This window comes from Pocillopora damicornis, chromosome 8, assembly GCF_964200805.1.
Source record: "Pocillopora damicornis chromosome 8, jaPocDami1.2, whole genome shotgun sequence".
Taxonomy (NCBI): domain Eukaryota; kingdom Metazoa; phylum Cnidaria; class Anthozoa; order Scleractinia; family Pocilloporidae; genus Pocillopora; species Pocillopora damicornis.
In genome coordinates this window covers 16,176,565-16,192,905 of record NC_142677.1, presented here as the reverse complement: position 1 = coordinate 16,192,905, position 16,341 = coordinate 16,176,565, and the positions used below count along the sequence as shown (strand labels likewise).

Sequence of the window (16,341 nt, the reverse complement as noted above, 5' to 3'; positions counted from 1 at the left end):
TATTTTAATAGCTTAAAATTCATCGCCATGACTTCTAGACTATTCACACCAAAACATGTCTTACAGCTTTTTGTTTAACATGGCTGAATATTGTTTTCTTTATAGAGGCTGCGTAAACCGATGTTTGTCGAGCTAAAATTTAGCACATTTAAAATAAAAAGTTAGTGACTACTTGAAAACAATGGAAAATTCAGTCTTTCAATTCCCTGTTTTTGATTTTCATTCAGCTAAACCTGGTTGAACTAAACGTGTTTTGCTGGTGTGAACGGAATAAAGGTTTTGTAAAAACTAATCCAATTTGGAATAATACAAGTAAATAGTTGATTCACAACACTTTCAATACTTCAAAACCATGAGCAGTCCATTTAAATAGCGTTTATTTATTATCAAAATTCATCCATAAAATATCTAGTATATCAACTTAAACATATACAAAGGTGCAAGCACAGCTTGTATGATATATGCATGTCAATGGTGTTATTTACATTGGAACCATTTTGTGGTTCATACTTATCACCCAAGTTACTTCTCTGAAGCATAAATCAGGAGAGAGTGCTACTTTTATGCCAGAGACTCGTATGAATAAAAGCTACAGGAAATAAACTTTGCTTGTACAAGATGATCATATACAACGAGTTACAATGGTTTATCAAATAGATATCCTTATTCTGATCGATGTTCCAGGTTTCTTCAAAAGCCTAAAAATTTGGAAATATTGTCTTCTTTCAAGAGCAATTTCTGAGTATGGCGATTGTAACACAATGACAGATATTGTTTAGACATTTTACTCAATTCAGCTAGGACGTTTTTAGAATTGCATATATCTTTCTGTATTTACAAAAGTGTACAAGGTAAACTACTTTGGCGATCAAAACGTCTTGATACATTCAATAAACTTGATGTAAAAAAAACCTCAAAAGCTAATTTAGAGGGTGCAATTACGTCCATGAGGACTTTTCGTTTCTTACCACCGTTACAGTCGCATATTGCGAGTTTTTTGCGCGATGGAACAATTTTCGATTGAGTGAAAAATCCAAGACACTTTGTCAATAGGGTTTTCCCGCGCTGTGAGCCGCTTTTTGATGTTTCTTACTTTGACTTCTCATTGGCTATCGTCACCCTTCGTCCTGATTGTCCCAGTGATTTCTTTGGTTTTGGTTTTACAAGACACAATCAAAAAGTGCTTTGTTAGATGCATTTGCAAATAGATAACTTAAGGTGATTCCTCAACATTTCACTGGGCATCCTGTTCGTAATCAGGCGAATAAGCAAGCGCACATTCCGAGAACATGGCTCTGTTTTTCAATAAATGGACTGGGTAAAGAGGTACGATGGTCTTTAGCTCGTGAACGAGCACGGTGACTTATATTTTTTATTGCATAAATTTGGTGTGCAAATTTATCTCTTTAAATTGGACAAGTTAAAGAAAAATTCAGCGAAAGGGAAAAAAATATGGCTAAAAAACGTGCACAAAGCTCGTTACTTGATGATGCAAAATATTACCTAGAAAGGAACGATTCGAGGAACGTTTTAAGTCGATGTTGTATAAAATTGCATGGTTTTTTCACAAATTATGTATCATATTGTTCCATATGCTCGAGACCTTCTACCTATCAAGTTTTTTTTAAGTGTTACTTTAAAGAACCTTGCTTCCAACTACCTCAAAATGTACCGTGAACCGATCAACCGCTCGAGGCGAGCGTGGCCTAGTGGTTAGGGCGCTGCACTTGTAAGCCGGAGGTCCCGGGTTCAAGTCCTCCTCCCTGCCACTGGATGGATTTGTCTTCGGTGGCCCCGAATTCAACTCCTGCACGCTTTGTAAATAGCCAACTGGTCTGCCTCCTACCAGTTGGGGTTTTTAACGAGTTTCTGTTCATTTACGATATTTGTTTCCTTATTTACAGTGTCCCCAATTAGCACAGCAGTGCTAAAATACACTGACACTCAAATAAAGTTATTATTATTATTATTATTATTATTATTATCAAATGACCCACGTGATTAGTGCCAGAACAGGCATACGCGGGGTAACTTTGGCTCATTATATCTCTCAAACGAGCACGGTGACCTATCTTTTAACTTGTATTTTTCGAAACAGACATTGCTAGGGAACATATAAGGAAAGTTTTAGAAAAATTGTTCGATAACTTTTTTTTTCCGAGGAATCACCCCAAAAATCTCTAACCCAATCTGTCTTACTTTGGAGCTCAAAGCACCTCTAATTTACCAAAGTAACTTCGGTATGGTGGCACACACATATATATATATATATATATATATCTCCTTTGCAGGACTTATTTACTTATGTACAAAATAGTTACTTTTTAAATAATTGGCTACTGCTTTACTTTCTTTTCACTTTCTTTTTCATCGCATTCGTCGAGATCTTCATCGTCCTCGTCATCGCTACTATCACTACTATCTACGACTTGGATGGTCGCTTGAACGGGAAAATTCCGAAGTAAGGTTTCTCCTGTTGCGTACATGTAATCATACGCGGCTTTCGTCCAGAGTAACCTTTAAAAAGGGTGAAGATAGTAAAAATGAATGCATGAAAATCCACAATTACTACAGCTGTCATGTTCCCCGGTTTCTGTAACACAATCTTTTCCAATAGTATTGCTACCCCCTTCCCCCCCCCCACTCGACTACTACCCCTACCGTCAACCCCCCCCCCCTCCCCCCTCACTTCATCGCTTTCGGATTGGGAAGGGGATGGAATAGTGGTTTCAATAGCCAGTCGTTTCTCGGGAAATTAACTCATACTCCCTTCTTCTTTCCCCCTTCCCCCCCCCCCCCTCATAAAAACGAAGATCAGACCTAACATAGCCATGATTTAGTTCAAAATGTCTTCAGCACTTCGTTGAGTTTCCAGGGGAACCTAGCCTAAAATACATTAATGACTGTTAGCGTGGCGCCTTGCCTTTCATCCTGTTTTATTTTTTTGGTCAAGCCTTTTCCTATTGCCGCCAGCGCCTTAATTACCCATTCTGCTTCAAAATACCCGTTTTAACCGCATCAACTGATTTTGGAATTTGGTGTGTCTCGATTTTCATTGCTATAGTGTCAAGAATAAGCTTCGCCAAATAATTTGGCAAAACTAGAAAGTCCATTCCAACAAAATAACCCCTGAATCTGGACAAGTTTTACTTTGGTAATGACCGCGAAATTTACTCAGTTGACTATAAATAATGCATGGTAAGTGCAAGTATCTTTGTATTCATGAGGATTACTCTACCGGTAGAGTCTCCGAAAAAAGTCATTAAAATAGAAATGCTATCAATTTCATTTCAATCTTTTACTGACTCTGAGGTCAAGGTACTTATTGCGTTGGTCAACCACAAACTTTTTTGCGGTACACACTTGAAAGTCACTTTCCGATAGTTGATCCTTAAAGCGTAAGCGCCAGGAACATTAAAGTACCGCTTTCCATGACGTTTTCACTTTCTTCTATGTGTTTCTTTACGCAGTTTCTTCTGTATTTGATTTATAAATAGAGAAGAGGGGACCCCTAGAACCACGGTTAAGTAAAATATGAATGATTCACTCAAAGAAGACTTCCTTGTTTGGTTTTTCTTTGTCTTTTAAGTGGAAAAGAAAAACAGCAACGGCGCGTCCCTGTGTAAACAATAGGATGAACGGAAAGGGCCGGAACGTTCTTCTTCCTTTCGCTGGCCAGTTCGTTTTTAATTATCTTGAATCAAGTCAAATACATGAACGTAGATGCTCGAAAAATTGACGTAAATAAGTTCTCCCTTTCTTCTCGGAAAATCACTGTGCCAATTACCATTTCGAAGATATGTTATTACTGGTGGCTTACCTGACTGGATGTTTAAATTGTGGTTGTTGCTGTACATTCCCTGTTGTACTTGGCGATCCATAGGGCTATTTCGGAATAAAAATTAGAATATTACAACGAGTAAGTAACAATAATTAATGTGTTGTTCGTGAAATTGTTACAGCACTATCTAGTCCTCGATCAACCATTTTGTGCAGTGTCTACGATTCACGAGAACAGAGTTGAAATGGCGGTCTTCTGAATTAATGTCGTTGCTGTTGTTGTTACTGCACTACACTTATAAAATCAGTGATTTCTGTATCATTACCGCATTTGAAGTCCCGAAAGCATCAATGGAATTTAACAGGTTTTTAACAATTAAAATCTCGAAAATGGAAACTCGTTCAGAGCTGAAATCTGTCTTCTTAATGTTGTTGTTGTCTTTGTTGTTCTATACTAAATAAATCATTGACTTCTATCCCGAAAGTTGATAAGAAATTTGGCGTTTGCTTGGCAAAAGCTCATAACTAAAAACCCTTCAAAAGTTGTGGATACAAAAATAATTTTCCTTTCTATCGTGTAACGACGGAAATAGCTTACAACCGCATACTCGTTTCAAGAAGTTTTACATCTAAAAATAAAAATCCAAAGGAAGTTCATCGAAACCACAATTTGACTTCTTAGTCAAAGATTAGTAACGAGTTTATCTCTTCATATTCGAAATAATTTTTCAAACCCCCAGTACCCACATAGATATCTATGCTGAAGTAGCAACTTTTTGAATGTTCCAATCCTGAGTCTTGGACATCGATTGAGGATTCATGGCTAATTTCAAAAGCAAAATTTCTAGTTCTGTCATAAAGCTGAATTAGACTACTCTGATACCAGGGAACTCCAGTAAAACAAGGGTTGTAACCGGTTATAGACCGAAACTGGTTCTGCCTTCGGTTGTAAATAATGTAACGACGTTAAATTTGGAAGTGAATTCTACTACTCAAGTTAACCACCTCGCGCAGAAATGGCGGGCAAGACTTTATTGTAGTACTGTATCTTGCCTTTCAACCATCAGTTACGATATAGAAAAAAGCTTAAAACACCCCGGCCAGGCAACGGTAAAAAATTAAAGTGACTTTTTCTTTTGAAAACCTGCAGAAGTGAATTGCTTAAATGCAGTCTAAGAAGCCCGTTGGCTTATTCTGCCTACAGAGCTTTCACTTGCTTGCTCGTTTAAGGTTTTAGTAGGCACACTGTAATAAATTTAACGAGGTAGAGGAACGATTAATTTTTTTTTTAAGTATGTTGACCGGACGGAACGAGTTTTCATATCAGGGTTAAGGTTGTTCATTGTCCATTTACGGCGGGTTTGATAAACATCGGCAAAGACTTAAAGTGCCGCTTTCCTTCACGGTCTAACTCTATTTATCACATTAAAAAAGAATACTTATCGTAGAAAAAACGTTGTTTTTCAATTTATGTTCCTTAATTGATGTATATTTATTCACAAACCCACCATAACATTAACTCGGTTAGTGTTTTTAGAATCTGAATAATCAAAAATTAGAACATGGTCAATTTCTATTGCTTGAACACTGCGTCTAAACGTTCTATAGCGCGCTGCGTGTACCGCAGTAACCGAGTTACGGCGCATCTTTAACAGACAAACAGCTTAAAATCATTTTCCTGTTTTATACATAAACAATCTAGCGCAAACTAACAGATTCAGTACAGGCAACCGAATGACAATTTGAAAGCTACTCAAAAAAATGAATAGCAGATGTCAGGTATGGAAAGGTTTGTTTAGACGAAGGTCAATCGACAATTCGATATCGCGCGGGTACTTGCAACCGCTTTGACAGACCTGTAAATTAGGACGAGTCAAGCCCGCTGAGAAAATTAAAAGATGGAAATCTTCTTGAAAGGGTATCCCAATAACTTAACTTGGGACAAATGAGTGGCAATAGTGTGTTGCCGGAAAAAAAAAAATGGCAAAAAGATACATCCCACCGACATAAAATAGATTCTAGTCGTATCATTTGGTCCCACCCGCAAGAAGCTGGTCACCGATATTGCTTGCACACTCCCTCATAAAATTCTATCGATATAAAGAGCCATATCTTTATCAGTTTCAATGTGTTTAAGGGCTCAGTTCAAAAGGGATGTTTCTGTTTCATGGTGAAACGACAGGGTATTGACCCTTTAAATAGACGCTTTCCTGGAGATTTTTCTTTCATCGCGTTTTCATGATTTCGAATCCTTTTACTGTTCCCATCATTCGAAGATCGAAGATATATTAAAAACAAGGTTCCTCTATTAATAATTTTTTTTTTCAGTTAATAAAGAGAATAACTTTATTTTTATGCATAATAAGCGTAATTTCATTAATTTTTTTTCTTTTAGGAACAGAGTAGGAAAACGATCAGAAAAAAAATCAGCGTTTTTCCGTCAAAGAGTCGTGCAAATTTTAAGAGAAGCAGTTCAGCAAAGTACCCACAGCGAGTAGTTAATTTATGAGAAATTAAAATAAAGCGCGATGATTTATATAATTCCCTTCAAACTTCCTTCCTTTTCACTCCAAAATTGATGGAAAACAAAAAACCGGATAAGCAAAAGAGCCGAAAGGTTTCCTGCGCTAAAAGAAAACCACACTTTGCTTTACAACTTAATGGTTTCCAAGAGTGAAAAGAATCTTGTGAAATACTTTATTAGGCCTTTGATTGTAGTCAAAGTTTCACTGAAAATTCGTTTCTGATTATTCTCGTTTGAGCTGTAGAAATCTCAGTCAATCTTTCTTTGGAAAGCTATCCATCAACTCACCGTGAATCGTACTTGACGCTGTTTTCTTTGATCGTCTTCGGGTGTTTCGAGCCATGGCCGCCAAATTTTGCTGCAATGACCAGAAAAGAAAAAAAACCCGTTTATGACACGTGGCGAATGGGAAACATGTTGCTAGCACGAACATGGGCTTGATGTCTATGTGCAAATGGCCATAGATTCATTGATTTAGATGTAAAGTAATTGGTTTTGTGATTCGTCTACAATTCACCGACTGAACATGCCAAATCGATAGCAAAAAGAGTGATGTTCTTTCAGAGGGAAATAAAGATTTATCCAGCCTAAAGAACTGTCGCGTAATTTTCGTTCGTGCCTTTTTTCTCTCACTATAGCTTAACATGACAGTGACTGTTGAAATAGTACTTTGCAAAATTCCTTCTTTGCATTGCAAACCTCACGAATCCCAATTCCTTGGTATTTCGCTTGCTTGGTTGTTCACCCGCTTAATTTACAAATTTGTGACACAAAGTACTTACTTCATGTTGTGTTCAGTATAAAAGATCCACTTATATAAGTCGGGTTTTTCTTAAATTTTCCGGTGCTTTTCCTGTCAGTTGAAAGAAGAAAGGACCCATGTTATTTCAATTTCGAGAATTAATGAGCCAACTTCGAGTCACGAAATCACTCAATGACGAAATTGTGCAACTCCTGGTCTAGTAAGTTACCAGTATTCAGGTATTATCGGTAACCGAGATGAAAAGCGTGGGTTTTCTCTTATCTAGGCAAAGATTATGGGGAAAATCTGCAATTTCTTCGTCGAAATTGCGCTCGCCCGTGAACAAGATAAGAGAAGTACTAATAAAATGAATATGCGCCTTTCCAGCCGAACATGTTTGACAAGCGTTCAGTAGTATTCACATGGGTTACGTGTACTCACCTGATGTCACGAAATGGTGCAGTGCACGACAGGCTGCCTTCGATCTTGCAAAGTCGCTGGAGTACAGGAACGCGTGAAATCTTTGGCAAAATGTTTGTGTAGGGCAGTACTGAAATAGTCTAGACGTGCCGCGGGTGTTGTCCGAAGCTGGGAGATTTTCACACCTCCGAAGCGCACTCGGCCAATCACTTCGGCTATCTAACAAATTTATTGTTTTCACCGTCAAAGGGCTTCTACAACGTGTAACGTGCTTCAAGAAGCCGCGACACTCGTGCCACGGAAGGTCCAGTAGTCTAACTAAGCACAACTGAAACGCAAATTTGCACCCCTCAGTCAACAAAACTAATGCAAATTTCACTGCTCTGACATGTGTAGTGCTAAAAAACCTAAACGATTGTAAATATAAAAGCAAAGCACACGTTTTGCGAAGCCACATGGTCACGCAAAACAATTTAAACCCTGTTCTCTTTGTTTTGGATAACTCTATTTTCAAAATGTAAATGAGTCTTTTTCTTGTATTCCGTAAAGCCTTTTTTCAGTTGCCCTAGCCACTCTTTCTAAGACGTGAGCTGGCAAAAAAGGTTCAGTTGTACGTTTCAAGGTTTGCGAGAGTTTTGCCTTTTAGATAAGCATTTAATTCTCGTAGTATTGGTCATTTTAGTCAAAATACGTAATACATCAATGTATTACTGTTGCAAAATATTATTACCTTCAAAGTTTGTAACTTTTCACAGAGGGAAGGGTGGTTGGGCGTTATTATGACTATGACAATTTTCCACTCTATCCCCCAGTGCGTGACGAATTACAAATTCAGATATTCAGCCATGTTCTGTAACCTTCGAGGAAAGGAGACCTTCTGGCCTATTCAGTAATGGTAAGAAGTGAGACTTGTATTGTTTTTAGATTAGCTAAAGGTGTGAGAACGCTAAGGAATTAAAAAATAGCAATAGGCACAAAACCTGGCAGATTTTCTCTTACTTACGAAAGATCCATCGACGGCGCGAAAATTGAAGTCTTTGTTTATTATTTAAAAGTAGATAAAAGCGCAAGAAATTTAATCTTCTCTGTGTGTGGAGAGAGAATCATTACGTCCACAGGCCGCTAATGCTACAAGTTAATGGACTATTTGAACAAAGAACTAACAGGTGATTCTCCTGAGATATTTCTTCTCATAAAGCTACATAAAGCACTCTTTTATGGCGGAACCTTTGTTATTACCTCTCGGCACACTTTCAGTTGATGACGGTAAGCACTTTCTTTCCTGTGCTTAAAGCTCTGAAAGATCTGCCTGGATAAATAAATCAAAAACCGTCACCGACTTCATGGCCAGATAACTTGGGAATTGTCTTCCTTTTTAATTAAAAATATTGACCAGTTTGTTCAGCTGGATAGTAATGGGAAAGGCAACACTGACAGGCTGACAAATTTAAAGTGGATCCTTGTCGCTACTGCTTTTGCTTTATTTAAGGAGTACAGAAAAAAATCTGAATAAAAATAGATGTTTAAAAGTCTAAATCAAACATAAGTAGATAGGGAAAATAATGAAGCTGTCAACAGTGAATGATGTTATTATTAAAAATTGTGTCCAGGGAAGGAAGTTTACTTTTTTCCAGGCAAAGGAAAAATTTCCTATTTCGTTTGATCCTTGTCACTCTATCTTAAATCTGATGGTCAATATTTTGCTGCATTTCATTTTGCCTTTGTAAAGCATGAATGAGATTTCCCCATAATGTTTCTTAACCAGTAAGGTTTTCATGGCAACTAATGGACCCATTTATGTGTTGTCCTGTCAATATATTTGTCCACCTTAAATTTCCTCTTTGTCTTATACAAAAATTGAGATTTCAAGACCATTTAGGGTTGCTGGGAATTTTTTATCAGGACAGTCTTAAGGTGTGAGAAAAATCTGAATCGCTCAATTTTATTGAAAAGTTTTTCAACAAGAAATATTTTTGTTTTGCAAGGAGGAAGTTTGAAATCTCAATTATCCTTTTTCCAGCAATTTATCATCTTAACCAGGAAATGCTAGATTTCATTATCAGTAAAAACATTATTTCCTTCCATAACAAGTTTTTATTGTTGATCATTATACCATCTAATGCACCCCATATGTGGTATTTTGAAAGTTACATTAACTTCGTGGTTTCTCATTGGAAGTTATTATATAGGGTTTTACTTTTTTTAATACAAGAGAGCTGACTTTTATCTTTGAAACAACTCATTATATGCCATTTCTAATTAAGCTTTCAACTTACACTATCTCTTATGCAGCTGATATTTTAAAATAATTTATTGTTTAGCGTAAAAACACATCTTTATCAGAAATGTTTAGTATAGAGTTACTGAAAGGCTTTCATGTTTCCTTATCCAATGTGATAATTTCCATGGGTTTATTAAAATTGCTTTTGCTTGTAAGTCTTCCTTTCAAAGTTTTCTTTTACAGAGATCTAAACTGAAATAGAAATTCTGCATAATTCTCTTTAAAATCTTAAATGTTAAAAGCTCTCAAGATGGTAAATTTCAGGGAGTGAATGGGGAAAATGGGGATTACTTTGATTTGAGAATCTTACCAAAATCATGTTAATTTTGATGCAATGGTTATGGACATTAATGTGTCCAAATATTTGTGTTTAGGAAAAGGAAGACAATTTTATTGAAGGAGGGGTTTATACAGAGGTTTGAATCAATTCAAAAGGAAAATTGTAAATTTTCAAAAATTTTTAAGATTCAGAAAGAGTACAGAAAATAAAGATTTTTTTTTGAGAAAAAGGGGAAAAGTGAAGATAGTTGTTGGGTGACATCTTTGTTCGGAGGTTGAATTTGCATAAATCATCACCACTTCTATCAACATGTTTTACATTCATGATTATAGGACTTTCAATCTGTAGCAAACCCTGAGCGACTTATGGGAACCATGTGCTATGAATCATACCTTTGAGTCTAGAAAATAAGATTTAATTTACAAGAAATTCTGGAAGATTTCATAAATTCATATCATAATCATGAAAAAGTCTACACACCTTGTGTTGGGCTACAGTATGTGGAAGGATGACTTTTAAAGAAAAAAATGTTTCCAAATTTCTAGATAATTTTTTGCAGAAGACAAGTCACAACTGACAAAGTGTGCAAAAATTAGGGTTAGGAAGACTCAAATGTGCAAATTTTACCCTTAATAGCAATAGCTATTTCTATTCAGCTAGTTATGCACCCTAAAACTGCACCAAATGTAGAAATTGAAGAAAGTGTTCTAAAATTGCTCTACTTGGGAGATATTGTAGCTTTTACTTTAGATCCTTAGACGCCAGTTTAGTACTAGGTATACTGTACTTTGTTAATCTAATGAATTGGTGACCTTCATTTTCCAAGTTGATCCGTTTTTTATCTCAAAATAAAAACTTGTTTTATATGCTGTTATTTAGGGAACAGGAGCATCAGTTGCCAATGAGGAAGAAATAAGAGAACTGGAATCAAATTCAAACTGTATGTATATGGGAGTAGGGTAGGATTTGGGTTCAAAGTAATGCCTAACAGTAAAGGAACAAGTTTTTTATTAATACAAAATGCAAGTGTTTGTTGCAATTTGTAAAACTAGGAACGTTATTTTAAAGATAATTTTAATGGAGTTGTAAATCAAACATCAATCAAACTATTTTTGCCAGTGAACAAAAATGTGCAGAATAAATTCCAGGAAATTGGGCTGTTGTTGGAAGGTTGTTACTATTTAACTCTTGACTCTCAAGATCTGCTCAGTAGTTTCCGTTGTGGCTGCCATATATTTCCTTATAAATTGGATTGCAAGAATTTGGCATCATATCAAGATCACACCTTGTAACTGATAAGCCTGTCTGTTTTTATTTCCTTTCTTTTCTGGATGATGTTTTGAAATTGCAAGGACAAGATTTATTTCAACCGCTTATTCCCATGTTCGAACCATGTACTGCATTTAATTTCTTTTAGATAATCATCTCTTTTCTCCTAGTTACTACTAAAGAGATTCCAAAGCTGCTGAAGAGGTTTTCCCGTTATGATCCTGAAGGGAAAAATGGTGGTATAACCCTGAAACAGTTCTTAGATATACCAGAAATATCTACAAATCCAGTCATGCCCAAAGTGGCCTCTGCATATCTTGAAAGGAGAACCAACAGGATAACACCTAAATCATTCATCAAAATTATGTCCAGACTCAGTCATCGCAATTCTATTCAGGACAAAAAAGAATGTGAGTCACAATTTACCTCAGTTTTATGGGTAGAGCTAGCTGTATGGATTAGTCAATGTCATTGATTTCCAAGATGATGTTTTTATGATATTGGCAAAGCTGGTTTGGTCAAGAGGGCTGAATGTTGGCAGAATTTCTTTTAATTGTCTTTATGCAGGATTTTCTGTAGGATCATAGCAGGCAATGGGAAGCATGTACTATGTTCCCATCTTGTTTGCTTTGACAACCAGTCAGAACTCAAGATTGGCTTCATCTTGATCACAAGGGGAAGTCAGCCATATGATAACTGTGTAGTAGGCCCTTGAAAAATCGAGAATAAGAAATGATAACTCAGATAAAAATTAGGTGCAAGGGTTTTACTCTTTTTCTCTTGACCCAAGAGTGACTAGTATGTAAATTACTCCCTTGATCTCTGAACACAGTGGGTAGAAAGGGTAAAAAGAAAATAACCACAAAAAAAAAGTATGGACACAGGACGGGAAATAAGTTTGAAGATCTTGAGAGGCAAAGGATTAAATGGATTTATACATTCCATAGCCCTCCCTTCCCTTTAGTGCAATTTGGAGGTGACCTTGTGTAAATATGGTAAAGAGTAATTCTCAGTGGCTGAGGCAATGTCTCAGATATGAAGTCTCAATCATAGGGTTTGCTGTGGGTGTTCATGTCATTCCAGAAGATTTTCAGCTTCCCCTGAGCAATTAAAATTATGTGTGGTATAGTAGACTTAGGCATCTGGACCTGTTCATCTTTTATTTTTCTTGTAGTTGCATTCCAGTTACTGGACACTGATCAAGATGGATACTTGTCATACAGTGAACTGTTCAGCTTGCTTAGAATGGTAACTGGTCCTCTTATCACAGACGATCACTTGTTAGGAATGATATCAAGTATTTTAAACAGGAGTGAATTGCAGCAGACTACAAGGTTGACGTTTGATGAATTTACAAACGTAAGTCAAACACAGATGCAAAGGGCAGGTTATTTAAACAAAGTTTAGCCATGGTTTAACAATACCTTGTTCTAAGCCATCTTCAATTTATCAAACCTTTTATCTGTATGATGTCTAGAGGGCTGAAAGCAAATAATGGAAGGACATTTGTTTAATCAAAACCCTTGAGGCCCACTGCTTGTGTAAAACTGCAGTTTGTGTTAAATCTTTCATAAATAACCAGCCCAAAGTGTTCATGTTCATTAGGGCTGGGTCTATTGTTCATCAAGGCGACTTTCATTACAAGTGCTTGTCCCAGTTTCCAAGGTGCCATACCCCTTCAACTCTTAACCCTTCAACTCCCAAGATTTTATTGTTACTTTTTCCCTCTAGCTGCTACACATTTCCTTGTAAATCAGCTACAAGAATTTGGTGTTAGATCAGGATAATAACTTTTACCCAATAAGTCTGAATATTCTCATTACCTGTTTGCTGGTTATATGTATGGAAATTTTAAGGAGAAGTTTAATTTTAATCACTTCAGGGAGTTTAAGGGTTAAGAGTAACTAGCACCTTATTCCCTCAACAGCATCACCCATGAAACAAACATTTAGGAGATGATGAAAAAAAAGGAATTGATTTCAAACTTAAGAAGCTCTTGATTATTAAACTACTTCTCCTAGTCACTACCATAGGGCATTTATGTAGATTAGTATGTAGAATATGTATGCAGGTGTTACAGTGTTAGGGGGTTGAGTGTACTGCTACTCCTTCTGATGAAAGAATTGAAGACTTGGCAGTAAGCAGGACCTTTGTCGCAAATCATAAATAATTTTATAATTTACAACAACAAAAACAGAATGAGAACTCAAAAATGTGAAATGATACAAACTCAGACTGGAAAGTTAACAGAAGCGTGGAAAACTGATTTGGAACATGAAAATATTTTTCATAACGCAATTATGTTAACTACCACAATTAAAGCAACCATATTGAAAAGAGTAAGGCCAAAAAGCCAACAGCGGGGTAATTGGAGTGGCCAGTATGCGTAATACTGTTTGCAAACTGATTAAAAAGAGGCAAAAGGCCAGACATTTGGGTTCAACACATGTCGATGCTACCAAGGAAACTTGAATAAGCACTGGCAATCATGGAGCCTTTGATACAAAAACAAAGTAAAATAAGAACTAGGCGATGATAAACATCGCACAAACGCGGACTCAAAGGTCTAATGAGGAGTAATGAAGCGTGATGAGGCGATATGAAAATGTTTAAGACATCTGTCATAACGCAAAGATACTCCGTATCAACAGTTTACTAGGAGAAATATTTAAGAACTCATTAGAAATTATGAAAAAACCTGACACAATGCAACGATGTTACGAACTCCAAATGAACGTTTTAAGAAAGTGTGACGAAGTGGTTTGAAACTGTATAAAAAGATCTGTCATAAAAAGAACAACGTTACGAACTGCAAATCAACTGAATGTGTAAAATATTGAGTGTTAAAAGGTGATTTGAAAACGATATGAAAACATCTGTTGTAACACAACAGTGCTAAAAACTCCAAATCGACTTTGAAAAAGGCGTTAAGTGATTTCAAACTAATATACAAACATCTGCCATAAGAAAACAGTGTTATAAACTACAAATGACCGTTTTAGAAAGTGCTTTGAAGTGACTTGAAAGTGATGTGTGCACATCTGTCAGAAACTAACGAAACAATGCTACGAACTGCTCATCAATGTCTAAAAATTGATTTAAATTTATCGCCAATATGAAAACGTCTGTCTCAACGATGGTACAATTTTCGACCAAACTGTTTGATACACGAAGAAAGGGGGGAACTTCCTAAGGAAATTGTGGTACTGCGTCGGTTATGGTAAAACAAGATAATTTGGTTTACTAATTGAGCAAATAAATAGATGTAAATCGGCCACTGTAAAGAGTTTCTGAAGCTGACGTTTCGAGACTTGACACTCCGACAGAGCAAATGGCGAGGGACTCTGACGGAGTGTTAAATTTCGAAATGTCAGCTTTAGAAACTCTTTATGGTGGCCAATTTTCAGTCGATAAAACCAAATTATCTTCTTTCTTACACGCTTAACATCGTTGCTAAGGGATACCAGAAGGTACGGCTTACAAAATTTTGGGAGAAAGTTTCAAGATTCAACCTTTATTTGATCTTAGTTTGTTTTTGTTGTTGTTCATTTATTTATGTTGCAAACTTGGACCAAACTGTTTAAGAAAGTGTTAAAACTGATTTGAAACTGAATGAAAACATCTGTCATAGCGAAGTGATGGTACAAACTCCGTGTCAACGGTTTAAGAAAGGGTGAAGATAATGATTTGAAGATTGAAACATCTGTTAAAGCGTAACTATGTTACTGTGCCTTAACAACGCTATCAAGTAGGAAGAGTTTGAAAACAGGTTATGACTTAAAAAACAGCCCTAATAAGTTAGTAATAAGGGGGAAGGGGCACGTCGGTCAGTTTTTGCTGGAAATGTGCCGCTGGCCTCTCAGAAACCCTACCACATTGAAGTCTATACTTTGGCCAATTATAGACCCCATCTTTGCCACTTTTTGTGAGAAGGTGACTAACTTTTAATCGCGAATCTTCCCATTACTTAACCAGATTTCTAATCCCCAAAATCCCGAAAATGAGCGACCCCTTACCATTAGCTCTATTGAAAATGTAACCCCATTATAGTCAATTTGGTCGTGAAAGTGCGAACTCATCCAGCGGCACGTCCCCGTTAGCTTATCACTAGGCACCAACTCCCCTCATATGGTAATAAGGTATGTGAGTAAGTACAGCCTGCATAGCGTAATAACTATGCTGATGCAACTGTTATGCAGATTTTTTCTTTCAGAAAATGAATAGGTTTCTTTATTTGTGTGCTAGATTGTCTCTGAGGAGGAAATAGAAAATCTATTCACAGTGGAATTGCAGCTCCCTTAATTGATACAGGGAAATATCTTCCAACAAGAACGAGTGAGGTGAAACTAGGATTCACCAAACATTTTGCCAATGGCAAAGGAAAAGAAAATGGGCGCGCAGTGGAGGAAGGGAAGTTCCTTACGTGGTCGTCACCAGTCGCGTGGTATTGCATTCATTCAGGCAGTACGCAGGGCCTGAGGAGGAGGCTGCCTTGAGTCGAATTTCATGGCTGGATGCGGATCGAGGTGATCCCAAAGACCGTCGATTCCATGTAAAACTCTCAATCGACCATCGGCAACTCAACCGTCTAAGGAAGTTGGAAAGTGTTCGACACTTTCTCGACCACTCCAGGAGGTCATTATACTCCTGACCAATCAGACTCAAAAACTTAAACCAATTGCTTAGTAGCGTTTTTTCGCACTATTACCGGTATATCAATGTTAGTCTTAATTAAAACGAGTTGAAATGAAAGAGAAAAGGGCCTTATCTTGAAATTGTAGATAGTAAGACAAGTAAAACATTAAAGATCGATGATTAGATAAGAGTATACTCCTCCCATTTGCACTAAAATGCGCTGGTCAGCAGACTTTCCCCTTTGTGGCATCTACACCAAAGGCAACCTATTCGTCACAGTATTCGGAAAGGGACCTTAGATCACACCCAAGACCACTAGCCTGTTTCTCGAAAGTCCGAAAAACTAAATGCAGGAGATGATAATGCGGGTCTTAAGCTTATAAACTAGATTAATCTTATATGTTTTCTAA

At 36.8% G+C, this 16,341-nt stretch overlaps 2 protein-coding genes across 5 annotated transcripts; one reads left to right on the top strand and one right to left on the bottom strand.

Annotated features, from left to right (window-relative positions):
* Window positions 1–360: 360 nt before the first annotated feature.
* LOC113678822 (protein ripply1) lies at window positions 361–8,072 on the bottom strand. Of its 2 annotated transcripts, XM_027195734.2 has the most exons (5): window positions 7,488–8,072; window positions 7,087–7,157; window positions 6,593–6,662; window positions 3,821–3,885; window positions 361–2,517 (listed from the first exon to the last, which is right to left on the bottom strand). In XM_027195734.2, the coding sequence occupies exons 2-5, from the start codon at window positions 7,089–7,091 to the stop codon at window positions 2,337–2,339; spliced, it is 321 nt and encodes a 106-aa protein (XP_027051535.2). In that variant the 5' UTR covers window positions 7,092–7,157; window positions 7,488–8,072; the 3' UTR covers window positions 361–2,336. The 2 variants fall into 2 exon arrangements, with proteins under 2 accessions (XP_027051535.2, XP_027051534.2); XM_027195733.2 differs by lacking the exon at window positions 7,488–8,072 and having other exon boundaries at window positions 6,974–7,095.
* LOC113678820 (calcineurin subunit B) lies at window positions 7,942–16,119 on the top strand. 3 transcript variants are annotated; one of them, XM_089214790.1, is made up of 6 exons: window positions 7,942–8,088; window positions 8,279–8,361; window positions 10,907–10,967; window positions 11,467–11,706; window positions 12,471–12,655; window positions 15,542–16,119. In XM_089214790.1, the coding sequence occupies exons 2-6, from the start codon at window positions 8,359–8,361 to the stop codon at window positions 15,596–15,598; spliced, it is 546 nt and encodes a 181-aa protein (XP_089070916.1). In that variant the 5' UTR covers window positions 7,942–8,088; window positions 8,279–8,358; the 3' UTR covers window positions 15,599–16,119. The 3 variants fall into 3 exon arrangements, with proteins under 3 accessions (XP_089070916.1, XP_027051532.2, XP_089070915.1); XM_027195731.2 differs by lacking the exon at window positions 7,942–8,088 and having other exon boundaries at window positions 8,250–8,361; XM_089214789.1 differs by lacking the exons at window positions 7,942–8,088; window positions 8,279–8,361 and adding an exon at window positions 9,237–9,380.
* Window positions 16,120–16,341: the final 222 nt, after the last annotated feature.